Source organism: Melopsittacus undulatus, chromosome 6 (assembly GCF_012275295.1).
Source record: "Melopsittacus undulatus isolate bMelUnd1 chromosome 6, bMelUnd1.mat.Z, whole genome shotgun sequence".
NCBI classification, from domain to species: domain Eukaryota; kingdom Metazoa; phylum Chordata; class Aves; order Psittaciformes; family Psittaculidae; genus Melopsittacus; species Melopsittacus undulatus.
Window position 1 is genome coordinate 35,905,747 of NC_047532.1, and position 17,245 is coordinate 35,922,991.

The 17,245-nt window shown below is 41.9% G+C and overlaps 1 protein-coding gene across 2 annotated transcripts in view; it reads left to right on the forward strand.

The window, feature by feature from the left end:
* LOC101876094 (mediator complex subunit 12L) overlaps positions 1 to 17,245 on the forward strand; it is a 63,293-nt gene that overhangs the window by 34,759 nt on the left and 11,289 nt on the right. For both annotated transcript variants that reach the window (XM_031054928.1, XM_031054929.1), the window contains 9 exons: positions 228 to 339; positions 1,491 to 1,580; positions 4,994 to 5,103; positions 5,580 to 5,715; positions 6,226 to 6,387; positions 7,822 to 8,187; positions 9,208 to 9,364; positions 10,499 to 10,716; positions 16,884 to 16,973. In XM_031054928.1, the coding sequence (XP_030910788.1) occupies positions 228 to 339; positions 1,491 to 1,580; positions 4,994 to 5,103; positions 5,580 to 5,715; positions 6,226 to 6,387; positions 7,822 to 8,187; positions 9,208 to 9,364; positions 10,499 to 10,716; positions 16,884 to 16,973 (1,441 nt within the window). The remainder of the gene's footprint in view (positions 1 to 227; positions 340 to 1,490; positions 1,581 to 4,993; positions 5,104 to 5,579; positions 5,716 to 6,225; positions 6,388 to 7,821; positions 8,188 to 9,207; positions 9,365 to 10,498; positions 10,717 to 16,883; positions 16,974 to 17,245) is intronic.

Here is a 17,245-nt window from a genome sequence, read left to right on the forward strand (position 1 = left end):
AGTAATAACATGCCTAATATGTGCATTTACCCTGCTGGTGCTGTGCCCACTTATGTACATGGTCTTTTAATTCCCCTGGCAAGGCTTTAATTTACTAAAACAGAAACAGACTTAGATGCAGGCAGTGCCACTTCAAGAAAAAAAGTAGACAAAACAAGGAAGGGAACAAGGATGGGAAGTATCAAAATAACTTTACTAATTGACTTCTGTGTTTGCCTCTTTTAAAGCATGTCTCTCTTGAGTCAGCAACCTTTCCTTTCATTGGTACTTACTTGCCTTAAGGGACAGGATGAGCAACGGGAAGGGCTTCTAACATCACTGCAAAATCAAGTTAATCAGGTAAAACAAGCACATAACCATGAGCACCCTCTGTGAGATGTTTCATGTGTCATCATTTTTATGGGCATATGATGTGTAAACCTAGGAAAATTACAATGCAATGCTATGCCAAAAGGAACAGTCCAAGGAAGGAAGAATGGGGAGGTGCTTGTTCCTTTTACAGGGTGCATACATCTATTTTTCTAAAATTGTTACAGAGAAATATAATGAACTTGAGTCTGAGTTCAGTTGTTTCCAGGAAAAACAGTAAATGTTTGTCCTGAAAGGAACAGTCTTCTCAGTCTCTAGCTGATCATAAAAGGTTTTTATAAGTTTGAAATTTTTGTTGTTTAGGAAAATCCTTCATCTTCTCCAGCTGGTACAGATTAAGAATTCTTTCTATTTTAAAAAAATTACATTGCTAGTCCCAGACTGGCCCATTGCCTACAGCTTTTCTTTTGGATCACTTATGCTTCCTCACAACTTCTGCTGATTCTGCTCTGAACTTCCTGTTCTCATGTGATTCATGCTGTAGTCTACAATAGCTCCTTAAGACAGTCTTTAAAAGGAATGTATATAATGCCCAGTGTAGTGGGTGCATGTTTTCTTTCCTCTATCTTCAGTTTCTGAGAATTACTGTGACATGTAGGGCCATTATTTTCTCATATTGCCTCTCAGCACAGGTCCAGGCTGGAGCTATGTCACAGCCTGGAGCTGAGCTGAGGGGCAGTACGAGAAGTTAATTTTTTGAGGTTTTGTTTTTTTTTCCCTGCTGTCATTGCTGCTTAGGCTTTCTTTCATTGTATGGGTTCTGCCCTGAAATGCAGCTGGACCCTAAGACTCTGGTCCTTTTTCATTAAGAGATCCCACCAGATCTCATTGAGAAGCTGCACCCAGTGCAAGAGCTCTACTTACTTAGCTGTGGTGAACAGTTGAACAGGGTGTTTGAAACAATATTTTTAATAAAAGCATAACTAACACAACTGATAGCATAGTATCAACTCTTTACATTTCCCCTCCATTAATGAGCTTAATCTGCTCTAAGCCTTAAACAGGCACGAGGATAAAAAAGTTAATAATCTTTCATGATTCCTTGCAGATAATGGTCACAAATAACAGAAAAACATTCATTTATAGGAAGAAAACAACCTTAATCAAATGCTTTTTCTTAGATCCTTAGTAACTGGAGGGAAGAACGATACCAGGATGATGTTAAAGCTAGGCAAATGATGCATGAAGCCCTACAACTTCGTCTTAATTTGGTAAGAAAAACTTCCGTGGTTATCCTGATGTTAGATAAAGAATTAACAGCTACTCTGGAGCAGGTGGTAAGGAGTGGGAAGTATCATGCAAGGCTGTCGCATAGGCCAGGGCTTCCTGAGAGCTTGGACCTGAGTGTTGCAGCTCCCAGCCTGGACATCAGGCACCTCTACTGGGATGGGGATATGCTGAGGCCACACAAACACATCAGCCCACTGTGCAGAATGAGGATCAGGCCCGGTGAGGGCAGCCAGGGTCACATGCAGCCCTGGCATGGCCAGGCAGGGCCATGCGGATGGGCTCAGGCTCCTGGCTTGGTGCTCCTGGGTCGGGGTGGGATTAGAATCATAGAATAGTTAGGTTTGGAAAGGACCATAAGATCATCTAGTTCCAACCCCCCTGCCATAGGCAGGGACACCTCACACTAGAGCATGCCACACAACGCTTCGTCTAGCTTGGCCTTGAACACTGCCAGGGATGGAGCATTCACAAACTCCCTGGGCAACCGATTCCAGTGCCTCACCACTTACACAGTAAAAAATTTCTTCCTTATATCCAATCTAAATTTCCCCTGTTTAAGTTTTAACCCATTACCCCTTGTCCTATCACTACAGTCTCTAATGAAGAGTCCCTCCCCAGCATCCCTATAAGCCTCCTTCAGGTACTGGAAGGCTGCTATGAGGTCTCCATGCAGCCTTCTCTTCTCCAGGCTAAACAGCCCCAACTTTCTCAGCCTGTCTTCATATGGGAGGTGCTCCAGTCCCCTGATCATCCTCGTGGCCCTCCTCTGGACTTGTTCCAACAGTTCCATGTCCTTTCTATGTTGAGGACACCAGAACTGAACACAATACTCCAAGGGAGGTCTCACAAGAGCAGAGTAGAGGGGCAGGATCACCTCCTTCAACCTGCTGGTCACGCTCCTTTTGATGCAGTCCAGCATACGGTTGGCTTTCTGGGCTGCGAGTGCACACTGAAGCCGGCTCATGTTTCTCATCGAACAACACCCCCAAATCCTTCTCCGCAGGGCTGCTCTGAATCTCTTCTGTGCCCAACCTGTAGCTGTGCCTGGGATTGCTCTGACCCAGGTGTAGGACCTTGCACTTGTCATGGTAAAACTTCATGAGGTTGGCATCAGCCCACCTCACAAGATCCCTCTGGATGGCATTCCTTCCCTCGAGCCTATCAGTTGAACCACTCAGCTTGGTGTCATCGGCAAAATTGCTGAGGGCACACTCAATCCCACTGTCCATGTCACCGACAAAAACGTTGAATAAGGCTGGTCCCAAGACCAATCCCTGAGGGACACCACTTGTTACTGGTCTCCAGCTGGACATTGAGCTATTGACCATAACTCTTTGCATGTGGCCATCCAGCCAGTTCTTTATCCACTGTGTGGTCCATCTATCAAACTGATGCCTCTCCAGTTTAGAGACAAGGATGTCATGTGGGACAGTGTCAAAACGCTTTGCACAAGTCCAGGTAGATGATATCAGCTGTGCTGCCCCTGTCCATCAGCTCCGTAGCCCCATCATAGAAGGCCACCAAATTGGTCAGGCAGGATTTGCTGTTGTTGAAGCCATGCTGGCTGTCACCAGCCACCTTGTTGTTTTTCATGTGCCTTCCCATAGTTTCCAAGAGAATCTGCTCCATGATTGTGCATGGCACAGAGGTGAGGCTGACTGGTCTGTAGTTTTCCTGGGTCTTCCATTTTCCACTTCTTGGAAATGGGGGTTATATTTCCCTTTTTCCAATTGTTGGGAACTTCACCTGACTGCCATGATTTTTCCAACATTATGGCCAGTGGCTTAGCAACTTCATTCGCCAGACCTACAGATGGATTTCATCAGGTCCCATGGACTTGTGTACATTCAGGTTTTTAAGATGATCTTAAACCAGGTCCTCTCCTACAGTGGGCCCAAGGTCTTCATTCTCACAGTCCCTGTGTCTGCCTTCCAAGACTTGGGTGGTGTGGTCAGAGCCTCTGCCAGTGAAGACCGAGACAAAGATGTCGTTGAGAACCTCAGCCTTGTCCAAATCCTGTGTAGCCAGTTCTCCCGATAGCTTCCAGCAGGGGCCTACGTTGTCCCTAGTCTTTTTTTTATCCGCTACATACCTATAGAATCCCTTCCTGTTATATTTATTAGTCCCAGGTGGGACTGGCCAGGGACAGCAAGGGCTGTTAGTACCCCTCTTCCCTGACACAAGGATGTCTCTGCTCCGAGCATTCATGTTTGTCTCTATTCTTTCTGTTTCTCTTGTTTCATCTAATGCCTCCTGACCAGAATGTTTGAACATTAATCATATGAAATGAATGGGATTGGCACCCTGTACCTTATTTGTGCCTTTGTTTTGGTGGTGCTTTCATCCTTTCAGTGTCCCTAGAACCTCAGAAATGTATCATCTTTTTGTGGGTGTTCAAGGCCATTGCTCACTGATATTTTATCGCCATGTAGCAAGCAAGGATTTTACGGAGCTGGACAGTCAATATAGTTGAGACTTTCAGAGCTCTCAGGGAATGTAACATTTGGCTGTTTAACTTCCATGTGCAATTTCAGTTGGTGCTACTTGGATACCTGTACTAACTTAGAAAGTTTCCATTGAGTTCTCTAGGGTCCCATGTCTCTTGAAACCTGTGTACCAGAGGTCAGGGTCACCACAGCTTATTTAGCACAGTGTAGCAGGATTGTGGAGGCCAAATAAGGGAGCACCAAGGTAGGAATAACACTGCAGTGTTGTTCTCTTTGTGTCTCTTTGTAAGCTGCTTAGATGCAGCTGTGCAGCTAGAGGAGTTACTATAGCCTTTGCACTGCTCCTGGTTCAGGTCAAGGGGACTTCAGTCGGCTGTGACAAGCTTTGGGATCACTGTGGCTGCACTTAAAGTAAAGTGAAAAATGGCTCCTTCTCAAAGCCAATGCATGTTTTACAGTATCACGCTATGCTGGTAGCAATAGTGAAAAATTGTTCATAGGGTAAAATACATCTTTTAGCATTTTTCATTTTCAATCAATGCTATATTGTTCTTCAGATCTATTTTCTCTTTGCACTGGACATTATTGTCTAATTTCTGTGTGTGAGAAAATGATAACTATAAGGTTTTAATTTGATGCTATTTCAGTTCTGAGAATTTTTGCATTGACTTAAATTTATTGCATCGAACATGAAAGTGAAGATACAAAACTGAAAGAGAAGTGTAATAATATTCTGCTTTTCTATAGCTCCTTAAGATAAGCTTTTTGCTGGGAGTATGGGGGGGGTAGGAAACATTATTTAAAGTCAGCACTTCAAGATGGCATTCAGCACACAAGAACTTGTAGGACTGGAAGGAAGTTTTATTCATAAGTAATCCATTTGATAAGGGAAAGTTGCCTCTATGAGATACATGCAGAACCTTGCTATGTGCTGTGTTATTTTGCAGGTAGGTGGCATGTTTGACACTGTGCAGAGGAGTACCCAGTGGACCACGGACTGGGCACTTCTGCTCCTCCAGATAATCACTTCAGGAACTGTTGATTTGCAGACCAACAAGTACGTCTGCACTATTTTAACAAGCTAATTCATGTCCTTAGTGCTTTTAAGTTTAGATGACATGTATGTTATTGTTATGTTTTTCTTACTATTACCCTACTACTGCTTGAGTGCAATTTCTGTGTTCAGTGCTGGTCTTGTTTGGGGAAGTACCTCTGTTTTGGAAAGCACTGGAGCCACTATTTACACTCTTCCTTGACAATCACACAGCTGAGTGGTTCCCTAAGTTGGAGCCTGTCATTCCTAATGGCTGTCTGTTAGCAGTTTGTGCTGTTTGTACCTCTGTTGTATGTGTTGACAGTCCACCTGCATGTATATGCTGGGGCTTATGCATGCAAGCTGAGGTGTGTGTCTGTGCAGAAAGCCCTGGAAAACCCAGCTTCTCTGAAGGGCTGCACTTACGGTCTTCGTTCTATCTGTCCCTGGATCTCCTGGCAATCAGTAGTTCTCAGGGTAATACCTGTCTTTACTCCTAGCGAACTGTTCACAACTGTGCTCGATATGCTGGGTGTCCTCATCAACGGGACACTTGCCTCAGACTTGTCGAACGCTTCCCAAGGAGGGCCTGAGGAAAACAAAAGGGCTTACATGAATTTAGTGAAAAAATTAAAAGTAAGTGTTATGTCTTGTCATTTTCAGCATTTCTTTTGAGTTGCATTGTGCCTGTGTTTTAGTCCTGTTGCTTCTAGTGTGTGGGAAGGCCTCCTGGGAAAAGAGATTGAAACAGCCCTAAGTGATAACATGGGAAAAAAGAAGAAAATAAGAATACAGGAATGTGGGAGTGGGAAGACCGATTTTTAGTGTTTTCTTCATATTGAATTAAAACTGGGGACCCTGCAAGATGCTTAGTTACTTTTATTCATGTTTGAGGCACTAAATTTGTGTTACACATTTTCTATGTTCTGTATAAACAAGAGATGAAAAGATAACTTAAATTCTAAAAAAAACCCAAAACCCAGCAACGCCCCCCAAAAAAAGCCTTACAAAGCCACTTGCTTAAATTTATCAGAAGTACAAGGAAACGACTCATCCAGAAACTGGACACTTTCTAATAGTGAAAGCAGTGTAATGTGTCTCTCTCCCCTGTTCCTTGTTTGATTGATGGATGTATTTATTCTCTAGAAAGAGCTGGGAGACAAGCGGTCGGAAAGCATTGACAAGGTTCGCCAGCTGCTCCCTTTACCGAAACAGACATGTGATATTATCACTTGTGAGCCAATGGGATCCTTGATAGACACCAAGGGGAACAAAATTGCAGGATTTGACTCCATTGATAAGAAACAGGCAAGAGTAAATATTTGCTTTCATCTCAGGTTTTCCATGCTTTTTGAAGCGTAGAAAATTCAAGCAAACAGCTACAACTTGGACAATACATGCGTCTATATGTAGTAACATGAAAGCGTTGCACTTCTGCTTTAATTCAGCTTCTGATGCACTCTCAGTCATTATTAAACCTTCAGCCACAGCGATGCAGTCTCTTTTTAAAAAAAGGCAGGCATTCCATGAAATTGGTGCCAAAAGAGGCAAACCTGGCCTGCTGAATAGTACCTTTAAAAAAAGTTGCAAATGGCAGACTGTTTTTAGCATCAAATACATTTCTGTTCCAAATATTCTTGCACAGTTTTTGTTACCATGATCCATGTGAAAATCCTCAGGGAGAGTGAAACCAGGAGTGGGTTTAGAGGCATGTGGAGAATTGTTACACCACAACCAAAGGGGGTTGAGCAGCTTCGTGTGACTGGGACCATGCACCAGAATTACCACCCCTGCAGCAGAACTGGAAGCATCCCATCCCACTCTCTGCAGAGTGGCAACTCACTGCAGAGTCTTGGAGCTTTAGACAGATGAAGTGCATCTTTATTAGAAACAGTTTTATGCCACTTGTACAAATTCAAGAGTTTGGATAATCTTTTACTTTCTGATTTGTTTAAACTTCAGTCATTACATTTGCTGCATGCCCACCCTTGTTATATTTGCAGAGTACACAGTCAATTTTCAACTGCTAATGGGATGAGTGTTTACATAAGCTTGCTCAGTTCTGCAATACAGGGTCTTCACTGATAACGCCAACTTCACAAAAGTTTCCAAAAAGGAAATTACATTTGACTTGGAGTTGAAAAGCAGCAGCTCTTAAAAAACGTATTTGTTTTTCAAGCACAGTCCTACATTTGAGAGCTCGTTTGACCTGGGAACCTTTTGAGCTGCTGGGAGGAAGATGGAGGGTGACTGATCCTGCTTACAAAAGAGGGAGGGGGGGGGGGGGGGGGAAGTGTATTAGTTGTTTTTGGATTTATTTGAAATACAAAGGGATGCATAACTTTTAATGTGAATTTATTTACAAGAGAAGAATAGAGCTTAGAGTTCTTTATTCTGCAGACTGGGTAGGCATTTTTTGGTGATACAGTGCTTAGGCTTTCTTCCCTTATTTGACTTTGTAAACTTGTAGTCAGGATATTCTCAGAGTAGTAATTTTTGATAGAGATTGGACTTCTCATTCAAAATATGATAATGGAATTTGAGATTTCACCATAGCTATAAGCAAATGGTACTATAGTGGCAGGCTTGGATAGAGGTTAAAATCCCACCCATATGTGTTTAGTACATTTCATGGAGGAAAAAAATCCTTACTGGATTTTTTCTGACTCAAACGATACAGAAAGCATCTGCTCTAGTGTTCAGCTTTCTTAAAATATGAATTTCATTTTTATTCTGAAACAGGGTCTTCAGGTTTCAACAAAACAAAAGGTGTCCCCTTGGGATTTATTTGAAGGTCACAAAAATCCTGCTCCTCTCTCCTGGGCATGGTTTGGTACAGTTCGTGTCGACAGGAAAGTGATAAAGTATGAGGAGCAGCAGCATCTCCTCCTGTACCACATGCACAACAAACCCAAGCCACGAAGTTACTACCTCGAGCCTTTACCCCTTCCTCCAGAGGAGGAGGAGGAAGAAGAGCCTACCACACCTGTGTCTCAGGAACCAGAAAGAAAGTCAGGAGAGTTCTCTGATCAGGGAAAACATGCCATGGATGATGAGAAGAAGGCAAAGAGCAGGAAGCGAAAGTCAAAGTCCAGCTCAAGGGCTGATGTAAGTTGTTGGTGCCCCATACAAAACTTGAATATCTCACTGAAGCATCTGATGTTGCATGGTGCTGTCCTAGCTGCCTCCAAAAATTGCTCTGCACTGAGAGGAGAGAGTCCTATTAAATGGAATGAATGAAATGGTCAAGAGGAGGGTGGATTTCTATCAAATATAGCTTAGGGTAGAAGTGTAATATGCTTAGGACACCATGTACTGTGTAAAATATGCTAGACTGGATCTTACTAAACATTATTCAGGTTCTGTATATGCTTTTGTTTGGTGTAAAGTACAGCTGTTACTGTTCATATCCATTTCTAAAATTCCTCCTGTTCAAATTACATTGAGAGCAAACATGTTGGTTTAAACCTGGTCCCATTCAAATATAAGCTGATTTGAAAGAGGCTCTTTCACACAGATAACTGGTTTACTCTGCAGTTTGTTCTGGTTTCTGAGATGCTTTCCCTTTTAGTTTTTATTGGGTTTTGAGGTGTGGGTTCCTAAGCTGAAGAATCATTAGAGCAAAGGTTTGAAAAACATCGCTGGCACCACCCAAATAATAACGTGCGTTTCCAGAAGCAGCATTCTGTGCAATTACATCCTCTTCACACTGCTGCCAGCATATTCATACATGCTGTAGATGTGATAGTGTTCTGTCAGCATCCAGCTGGTTTGCCTACATGTTGCATTTTCAGTAGCTATAATTTTAAGATCATATTTTGGCCTTTTTGATGTTTCAGTTATGTTCTTCTTGTAATATCTATGCTGATACAGTAAGAAGCCCTTGTGCTGTACCTGATTATAGCCTAGAGAAAATACTTGCTAATAAGGTAAAAATGGATGGTGTGTGCATGAAGTTGTTTATGTTAATTACCTGTGGGCAGCCTGAGACGTAATCTGTTTTTTTACATCATTGAAATGACAATGGGAACTGTCTCTGTCCTTTAATAATTTAATAGGAAAATTGGCATTATTTATGAGTTAGTAAGGTATGAATGTCAGTAACATTCACTTGCTGTATATTTTAAGGAATATCCCCAGAACAACTTATACAGAGTGCCTCCCACCTACTCCCCAGTCTCCTCTCAAGTGATGCATCCTTCGCAGCCTGCCTTGTGGGGTTACAGTATCATGGGCCAGCCACAGCAGCCGGGCTTCTTTGTGCAGAACCAGCCCCTCCCACCAGGTATGGATAAGCTTTGTATTCACAAATGTGGGAAAAGTTGACTTCTTATAATCACTTTTTGTCTCTGACTTTCCCTGAAGTAGGCTGTGTCTGCTGAGGCCATTTATTTCATTCCTTAGTTAGCCCTTTTATTTTTTTAGGGCTTTCTGTTATCAGTTGTATATCTATCTCTATTAAGCTATTAAACTTTTTTGATAGATAAGCAAAAATGACCTACTGTGGTGATAGTATAAGAAAGCCAGCAGAAGTTCAGTAAGGAGTAAAATAAGAGAGGGATGATTAAAAAGAAAGAATGACCTTTGGGGGTTATTTCTTCTTTGATTAATGTCAGGAGCTATGGGGGCTAATTTGGCATCTACTGTATGGAATAAATAAATCAACGGGCTTACCCTTTTTTCAACATTTGTGTTTGTGGTATGTGCTTAATTTTTTTGTAGGATTGTTTTGTTTCTTCCACTTAATATGCATACAGTTTAACATAGGTATTTTACTTTCTCTAGGGGGCAGCAGTTTATGATGTTTGAGAGATCCTATTGTGTCCTTGTCCGGTAGTATCCAGAAGAATTTTAGAAGTTTTGTTCCAGTTATAAATGTTAACTATTTTTTCTGAAGCTCCCAGTGTACAACTAGATCTGTATTTTAAGTGTGTAAAAGTCTTCAGAATATACCAGACTGTGTCTAAAAAGTTTAACATGATGATACTGAAAACAAACATAAAATCGCCTTTGTAAGTCTGACATAGATACATGATTTTTATCAAATAGCATAGAGTGCATAAATTACTGCCATCTCATTATAAAATGGGTATGACATAATAAGCTGCTCATACCGTGCTTTTGATCTGACATGCAACTTCTGTTCATCAGTAGTAAGCACACGTTTTATGTGACATAGAACATGCAACAAGCCTTTTCACTTTTCTCTCTCATTTACAAGTGACAGTCTTCAAAGTTATTTTGCTTGTTTCATTTTTCAGGCCAGTAATCTGGTTTAATCCAATTCACTGTCTGCCTTTACAAAGTTTATCATCTTTATTGTAGAGCTAACCAAATAGGAGCTGATGAATTAGCAGTGATCTGTACCAACAACACTCATGGAAGGCAGAGAACGCATTTATGTTTTGGGTGGTTTTAGGTGGTTCCAGGCTGGATCCGACAGGCTCCTTTGTTCCAACTAATACGAAGCAAGCCCTGTCGAACATGCTGCAGCGGCGCTCTGGCACCATGATGCAGCCCCCCTCTATCCATGCAATCACGCCTCAGCAGCAGTTGCTCCAGATGAAACTCCTGCAGCAAGAGCAGCAGCAGCAGCGGCTCCTCAGGCAGCAAGCACAGTCACGGTCTCTCCAACAGGTTTGTCCAAACACCTAACTCTGAAGAACAACACAGTGTTTCTGCCTTCTATCATGGCTGCTTGCTCTGCGTAGGCTTACAGAGCAGGGAGCCAGCGTTATTGACAATTAGAGTAATTCCCCAAATCTTGCTTAACCAGGGCCATCTGCTTTGAAACTTCATCTGCCCTTTGGTCTCTTAGTCCGTTCTATTTTTCCTTTGTTTCGTAACATCAGGTTTTCTTCTGCTACATGATGGTATTCTTGTTCCCTGTTGTGTTTCAGAGGCCTTCCTAGCAGAATTGCATGGTGCTGTGTACAACCAAGCTATGCATAAGCGTCAGGGGCCCAGCAATGCTCCTCACAATTAAAAACCCAGGAAGTCCATCAGGAGCTGTTTCCATACACGTGTGCACTCTTGTGCTCTCTAGAAATAGCTGGTATTTCTTCTAACATTTTTGCAGTGCACAGCTGCTGTGTGCCAAACCGCACATGGCTGTTGTGCAACACCCTTCAGAGCCTGAGCGAGTTTTCAGAGCATTGTTGCAGATAGGCTGCTTTAGAACAGATGGTGTAAGAACAGAAAATTGGTTTTGGATCCCAGATAAACAACAATATGTGTACAGTAGTTGGTGGTAAAACCAGTAACTTTTCTTCTTTATTTTAAAGTCCTTCTGTACCCATTCTTACCCTCACTGAAGTATATATTATATTGTTCTTATACTATCTTGTCTTAAAACTCTGTGATGTGCCCACTTTGCTCAAAATAGTAAAAATTTTCAGCAAGTCTCCTCATAATTTCTCCCACAATGTCTCTATTTTGTTCCAGCTCTTTTCTTATCCTTCTCACCCCTCTTTCAGTCTCCCTGCAAAGTCCTCTGTGGTGCTTAAATTGCTCATGGGCTGTAATAGTTTTATAGGGGACTGTTCATAATTGTGAAAACAGGATTTTTCTGTTTCAAAGAGCCCTCCCCTCTCCAAGATCCAGATGTGTGTTTTATCATATCAGTGGTACAGTGGATATTTGACACTCATTAGTGTTCTGTGGGCACTATGAGGTACTCAGGATTAGGTACCCTACATGTTAGGGTACTGGGCTTTGTGGTGAGCCATCACTTCTTATTTAATAGAAACCCTATGGTATTTTTTACATTAGGCAATATCTCACTATTTTACTGTTAGGTCCAGCTAGCTTTCAATTACTATGACAGAATACAGGCTTCAATGACAGCCGTGAGTAAACCAATGATGATCCCTACCTATGGGTAGGGAATCAAAAAGTAGTAACTGAACATCTAAAATACATCATTTTCACATTTAAGAAGTGCTGTTGTTTAACATTATCATGTTTAGAGGAAAAAGGATGTTGCATTTCCCTTTTGGCTTAAAACAGGAATAGTATCTGAGGTGTTAAGAACAAGTTAACTTCTGCTCTGAAGCATGGCATAGACAGGTTGTCAGTAGGGAGAATAAACTTACCATGAAGACATGCATCCATGCCTAAATAAGATTAATAAGGTGTCTATGATGATTTTTTCCATGAAATTTGAATCAAACTGGTAGAATGTAATAGTAAAAAATTAAAAGTTGTGCTAAAATTCAGCAGTATAGGTTCAGGTGCCTGTTTCACCTAAGGTGTGACATGTGCTGGATGTTCATCAGTCATCAGTTCTGTATCAGCTGTGTTTTTATTTCAGCCCTAAAACAGCTACAAGTTAAACAGATGTAAATGAAGTCAAACCAGAGCTATCCAAACCCATACTTTGTTTCCCAGTTACTTCCACATAGCGGCATAGTTGTCCGTTGTGGTCTGCTGGAGACAGGTGGACACATCGTTTTCTCTCTGCTTCTACCATTTTGCCTTATTGGATGTTTGTGACGATTCATTCAGCCTGATACGTGAAAACTATCACTGTAGTGAAATGAATGAACATTCCACCATCCTGTCCTGTTTTTCTTGTTGAAGCCTGTGCTGTCAATGCTGACACCAGGATTCTCCGAGGTCCCAATGGCCCAGGGCTCTGCATGCTCCCTGGACTGGGGGCTGCCCCAGCAGGATGCATGCATGATGCTCTAGGTCAGAAACACATCCCCGGGGAGCTTTCAGTAGTTCTTCCTGTGGTCCTGGATTTAGAGTAGGAAGAGCTATAGCAGTGAAGAGCTTGGAGGTCGTAGTTGAAAATTTAGGAACAAGATGATTTGTAAGCATTGCTACTGTGTGCTCTATGTTGTTAGGTGGAGCTTAAATAAGGAAGGTTTTTATGTTTCTGCCCCTGCAGAATGAATTTACCTACTCAGCTTGAAGTCACTAGCGGAGGTCTGGACACTTCTGCAAAACCAGTGCAGAAGGGTTCTGCTCCTCAGTGCTGTGCTGCACTTGCTGTGCACTTGCTGTGCTCTTGAAAGCAAATAGCTGTGGTGCCAGATCTTTAAGAGCTACGACTTGTTAAAAAAAATGCTGAGTATTATGTATAGAGCTATTGATAGGCTCTTATGGGTGAAGAGGTCTTCTACATTTGGAGTTTCTGTTCATAAATTTAATGAAAGTATTGAGCATAAAAACCACCTAAAAGAACCTTGTTAGCATTCCTAAATGCCATTTCTAAACAGCATTTTTAGTACATACAGGTGAACTCCGTAAAGCTGCTGTACTGCTCCACTAACAGACCGAGCCTAATTGTACATATTCTTTGTATTGTTTGCTGTTTTCTTGCCTGTCCTTTTCTTTAGGATGTCTGTAGCACTGCTGTATCCCTTCAGGATGGCTTTGACAACATAATGGTAACCGTCTTGAGACCGTGAACTTGTCCTTATATTTTCTTTTGCACAGACATGCGTGCATTTCAACACACAGGCTGCACACTTTGCTTTTGGTATGAATGATGCGCTTTGGCACTCCTCTCACCTAGGTAATGTGGTGCCTGCATGTGGAAGGCTGTAAATAATACACTTGCACACACAGAATATTTTTTTCTTATAAATATTTCCAGTAACTGCATCATTGATTTTTTTTCCCCTCTTCTGTTGTGTTTCTCACTGTGAAAGATTGGAAATAGCTGCAGGATCTATCTGATGCCATGTTCATCTAAGCATGGCTGATGTGGTCGTCTTGCCCTCATCTCTAAAACAAGTAACAGTTAACACCTGTTAAATTATGAGATTTCATAGAATTCAGTCATTTCTGGGGAAAACCAATGATGCCATGAAGTTTAATCCCTAATACCTGTGTTGGAAAGCTTTCTAGATGCTAATTAGAAAATCTGTTTCAGAGCTGGTTTGCAGGACTTTCATCCTTTTTTTTAGGAAAACCACAATGTTGTTAAAAGGACTAATTGGAAACAAAAAGCAAAGTGTTTTAAAAAAGACTTTGCTGCTTACCCCGTTGTCCATATTTTGTATGTGTGCAATTATTCCTGTTATTACTGGTAGCATGTCATAACGGTATAGCTCACCATATTTGCAGTTAATTAGGCACACCTAGATATGCAGCAAATACACAGTGAGGTCTCTCAAATTCATCGTCATCTTATCTAAAGAAGTGTTAGTGTTCCACTACCTACTTCTGAAGTCAGATGTGGTCAGATTTTGGTCAAAATCAGTGCCATGTCTGCTTCTATTGCCTTTGCCAGTCCCAGCACCATGTAGAAAACAAAGTTCCTTCCAGATACAGGATAGTTGCATACCTTAACAAGAAAAAGAAGTAAGTTTTGCTTCAATTTAGGATGCGAGTGGAACAAAGAGAGCAGTGGCTATTACTGTAAGATTACATTGGCACTGAATAAAACATGTTTGCTTTTTTTCTCCTTTTCTGTTTGTTTTTTTTTTCTGTTTAGTTTTTGTGTGACATGTATGCCCAGTTCTGGCTTGCAGCAATTGGCCTGCATGTGTAGTTAACTCATTATTAAATTATGCCTGGAGGGAGAAGTCCCTTTGAATTTAGCAATATCTGCTGCTGCTGCTGCTGCTCAGGAATGCAGAGCTCCCACAACACAGGAGCATGCTCAGTGGCCATTTGTGACCATGGAATAAAGTGATCTGTCCCATACCCAATGAGCAGCTTTCTGCTTACATTTCACATGTGGTGGTGTGTGTGTGCTTGTCTGGCCTGGGCAGTGGTGCCTTCAGTCTGGGTGTGCTGCTCCTGACCTCACACCCCACCGGCTCTGCTGCTCTGCCCATGCTTTACATAGTGGGGAAGAGAAGGATGGTAACACTCGCCTGTGGCTTCCTGCCCATTGTGTCTCATGAGCTGCTTCTTCAGTATTTTCTTATAGAGTTAAGGCCATTGATGTAACTTCCCCCGACTTTGGAGGGACACTGTTCCCACTGTGTGGGTATAAGCAGACAAATTTTGCTCCTGAGCACACCAGGTTACCTGTTGCTGAGAGAACCAAAGGACAGTGCATGGAGCAGCACTCTGCAGACCAGCTTCTGCAGAGCCCACAGGGTGATTTGTATTTCTCTGGGGAGAAGTTTAAGGCACACATTATTCTAGAAATCAGTCATGGTTTTACCAGACTTCGTATCTAGGTGACTTCAAGTTACATCTTTAGCTATGCTGTGTTTGGCACCTCATGAAAAAGTTTCACCTTTGATTTGCTCAGAGAAATTATTGTTCTTTTTTTTGTTTATTTTTCTTCTTTTATCTCTCTTTAAAAAAAAGGAAAATCTGATATATTTGAGTACTTTCCCCTGTGCTTGCTGTCATCTGTTTTATGTGCATCCCATCTGCAAGATGTACATTCTGTTCAGTGTTTCAGTTTTTCACTGATCAGGTTGCTGTTTTGAGAGTTTCCCATCTGATTTTGCAGATATTTTTCCAGATAAGCTTAGTTTTGTCTGGGCTTTTTTCAGGACTGATGGATGTTACTCTGTTCACACCTCCTGTACGCCCTAATTTGTTTTTTAGAATTTTCTATGAGATTTGGCTTGTTTTTAAAACAAATCTGTAGTGTGGCTTATGCTTCCTTATTATAGCTTGTAGTATCAGAGCTCTCTGCTCTGTTGTCAGCACTTTAGGGACCCCTGTAGTGGTGGACCCAGAGCCTAGCTAGGTCATTCTTCTTCTTGTTTGTTTTTAAAAGAAAGGTAGGAAAGGTAGGTATGAAGAATGAGTGTGTGACAACCCTGTGACACCCTATGGTGCCTTTGCCCCTGGTTTTGCGTCTGGACCTCTTTTGTCTGCTCTCTAACCAAAACATCGGGTGGTTAATACAGCCCTGGTCATAGCAGGTCATAACTCTTGGGTTTAGATATCTGTAAGGATATCCTGATTAAAATAGTAGAGGCTTTGTTAGAGGACTTGGATTTTTTGGCTATTTCTGTGGTGAACTGGGAAGCTACCAGCAGGAAGGAGCATTGCTGCTTCCAGCTCATGTCTGCCACTGAGCTTTTTTGAGTAGAATGGATTTTTAAATCATGAGGTGCAGCTATGCAGCATCACAGTCTCACAGAAAATATACGGACTTGCTTGTATCCTTGCCAATTTCTCATTCAGTAGCTTTTTACAATCTTGGTCCTGAAATTATGTCTATAACTTTTTTTTCCTCCTTTCTGGTGCTTCAAAACACACAAATGCAGTTAAAGGTGAAATCTTCAAATTATTTCAGTTAGGTACACATAAATATTTTGGCAATCTGAAATGAACAAATGAGCCTGTATGTTGCTTACAAGTGTGTCTCCAGGCTGTACTGGTTGGGAGCTAGAAATGCTTGCATTGCCCATCAATCATACTGATATGATCAAATTTGCTAATCAGCATTTTGCTTGCTTCATCTGGGGGAAGGCTAGTGATCAGGTAGCCTGAGAAAGATACTAGCTGTGCTATAATAGAGATTAGCATTCACTCTGAGCTTCCTGTATGATTTAATGTACTGTCTTCAAGACAACTAGAATATTTTTTCCTAATCCTTTGCAAAGCCCCATTTCAAAGAGTGCCTGTTCAGTAAATGGCTGTTTCTTCACTGCTGCAGTGTTACAGTAGTGTCAGACATCAAGCAAAAGTCAATTCTTCCATCTCCCTGTGAGTAAATACAGTTCAACAGTTTGGTAGTGAGCAGGGGTGCTGTCTTGAAGGAAATCGTCAAGCCTCTCCATGACTCTTTAGGACACAACTTGGTGGGGTTTGCACCTGGAGCTGGACTTTTCTGGGGTGTGGGCGCTGTATCTGATGCATGATGTGTCTTTCAGGGTCAGCAAATGGACCAAGCTGCTATTTTCTCTCCTCAAGTTCGACCCCCATCTCAGCTTTCACAGTACCCAGGGTTACAGCACGCTCAGGTACTGCATTACTCTCATGGCATGTCTGCATAAAAAACACTTTTAAACTCAGCTCTTTTACCTCCCAGCATGCTCTTCTATGCCTGGGACATGCCTCTTGCATGTGGTCTAGAGTAATGATGAGGCCTTCTGCTAGGAAGCCTCCTGCTAGGATGCTTGTGATCTCTGTCAATATTTTTAATGTAGTCACTTGCCAGTTTTTCCTAATGTTGCTGGTAAAGGCAAGCGTATTGCAGCATTAAGCCTTACATATGGCAAGTTTTTTGTGATAG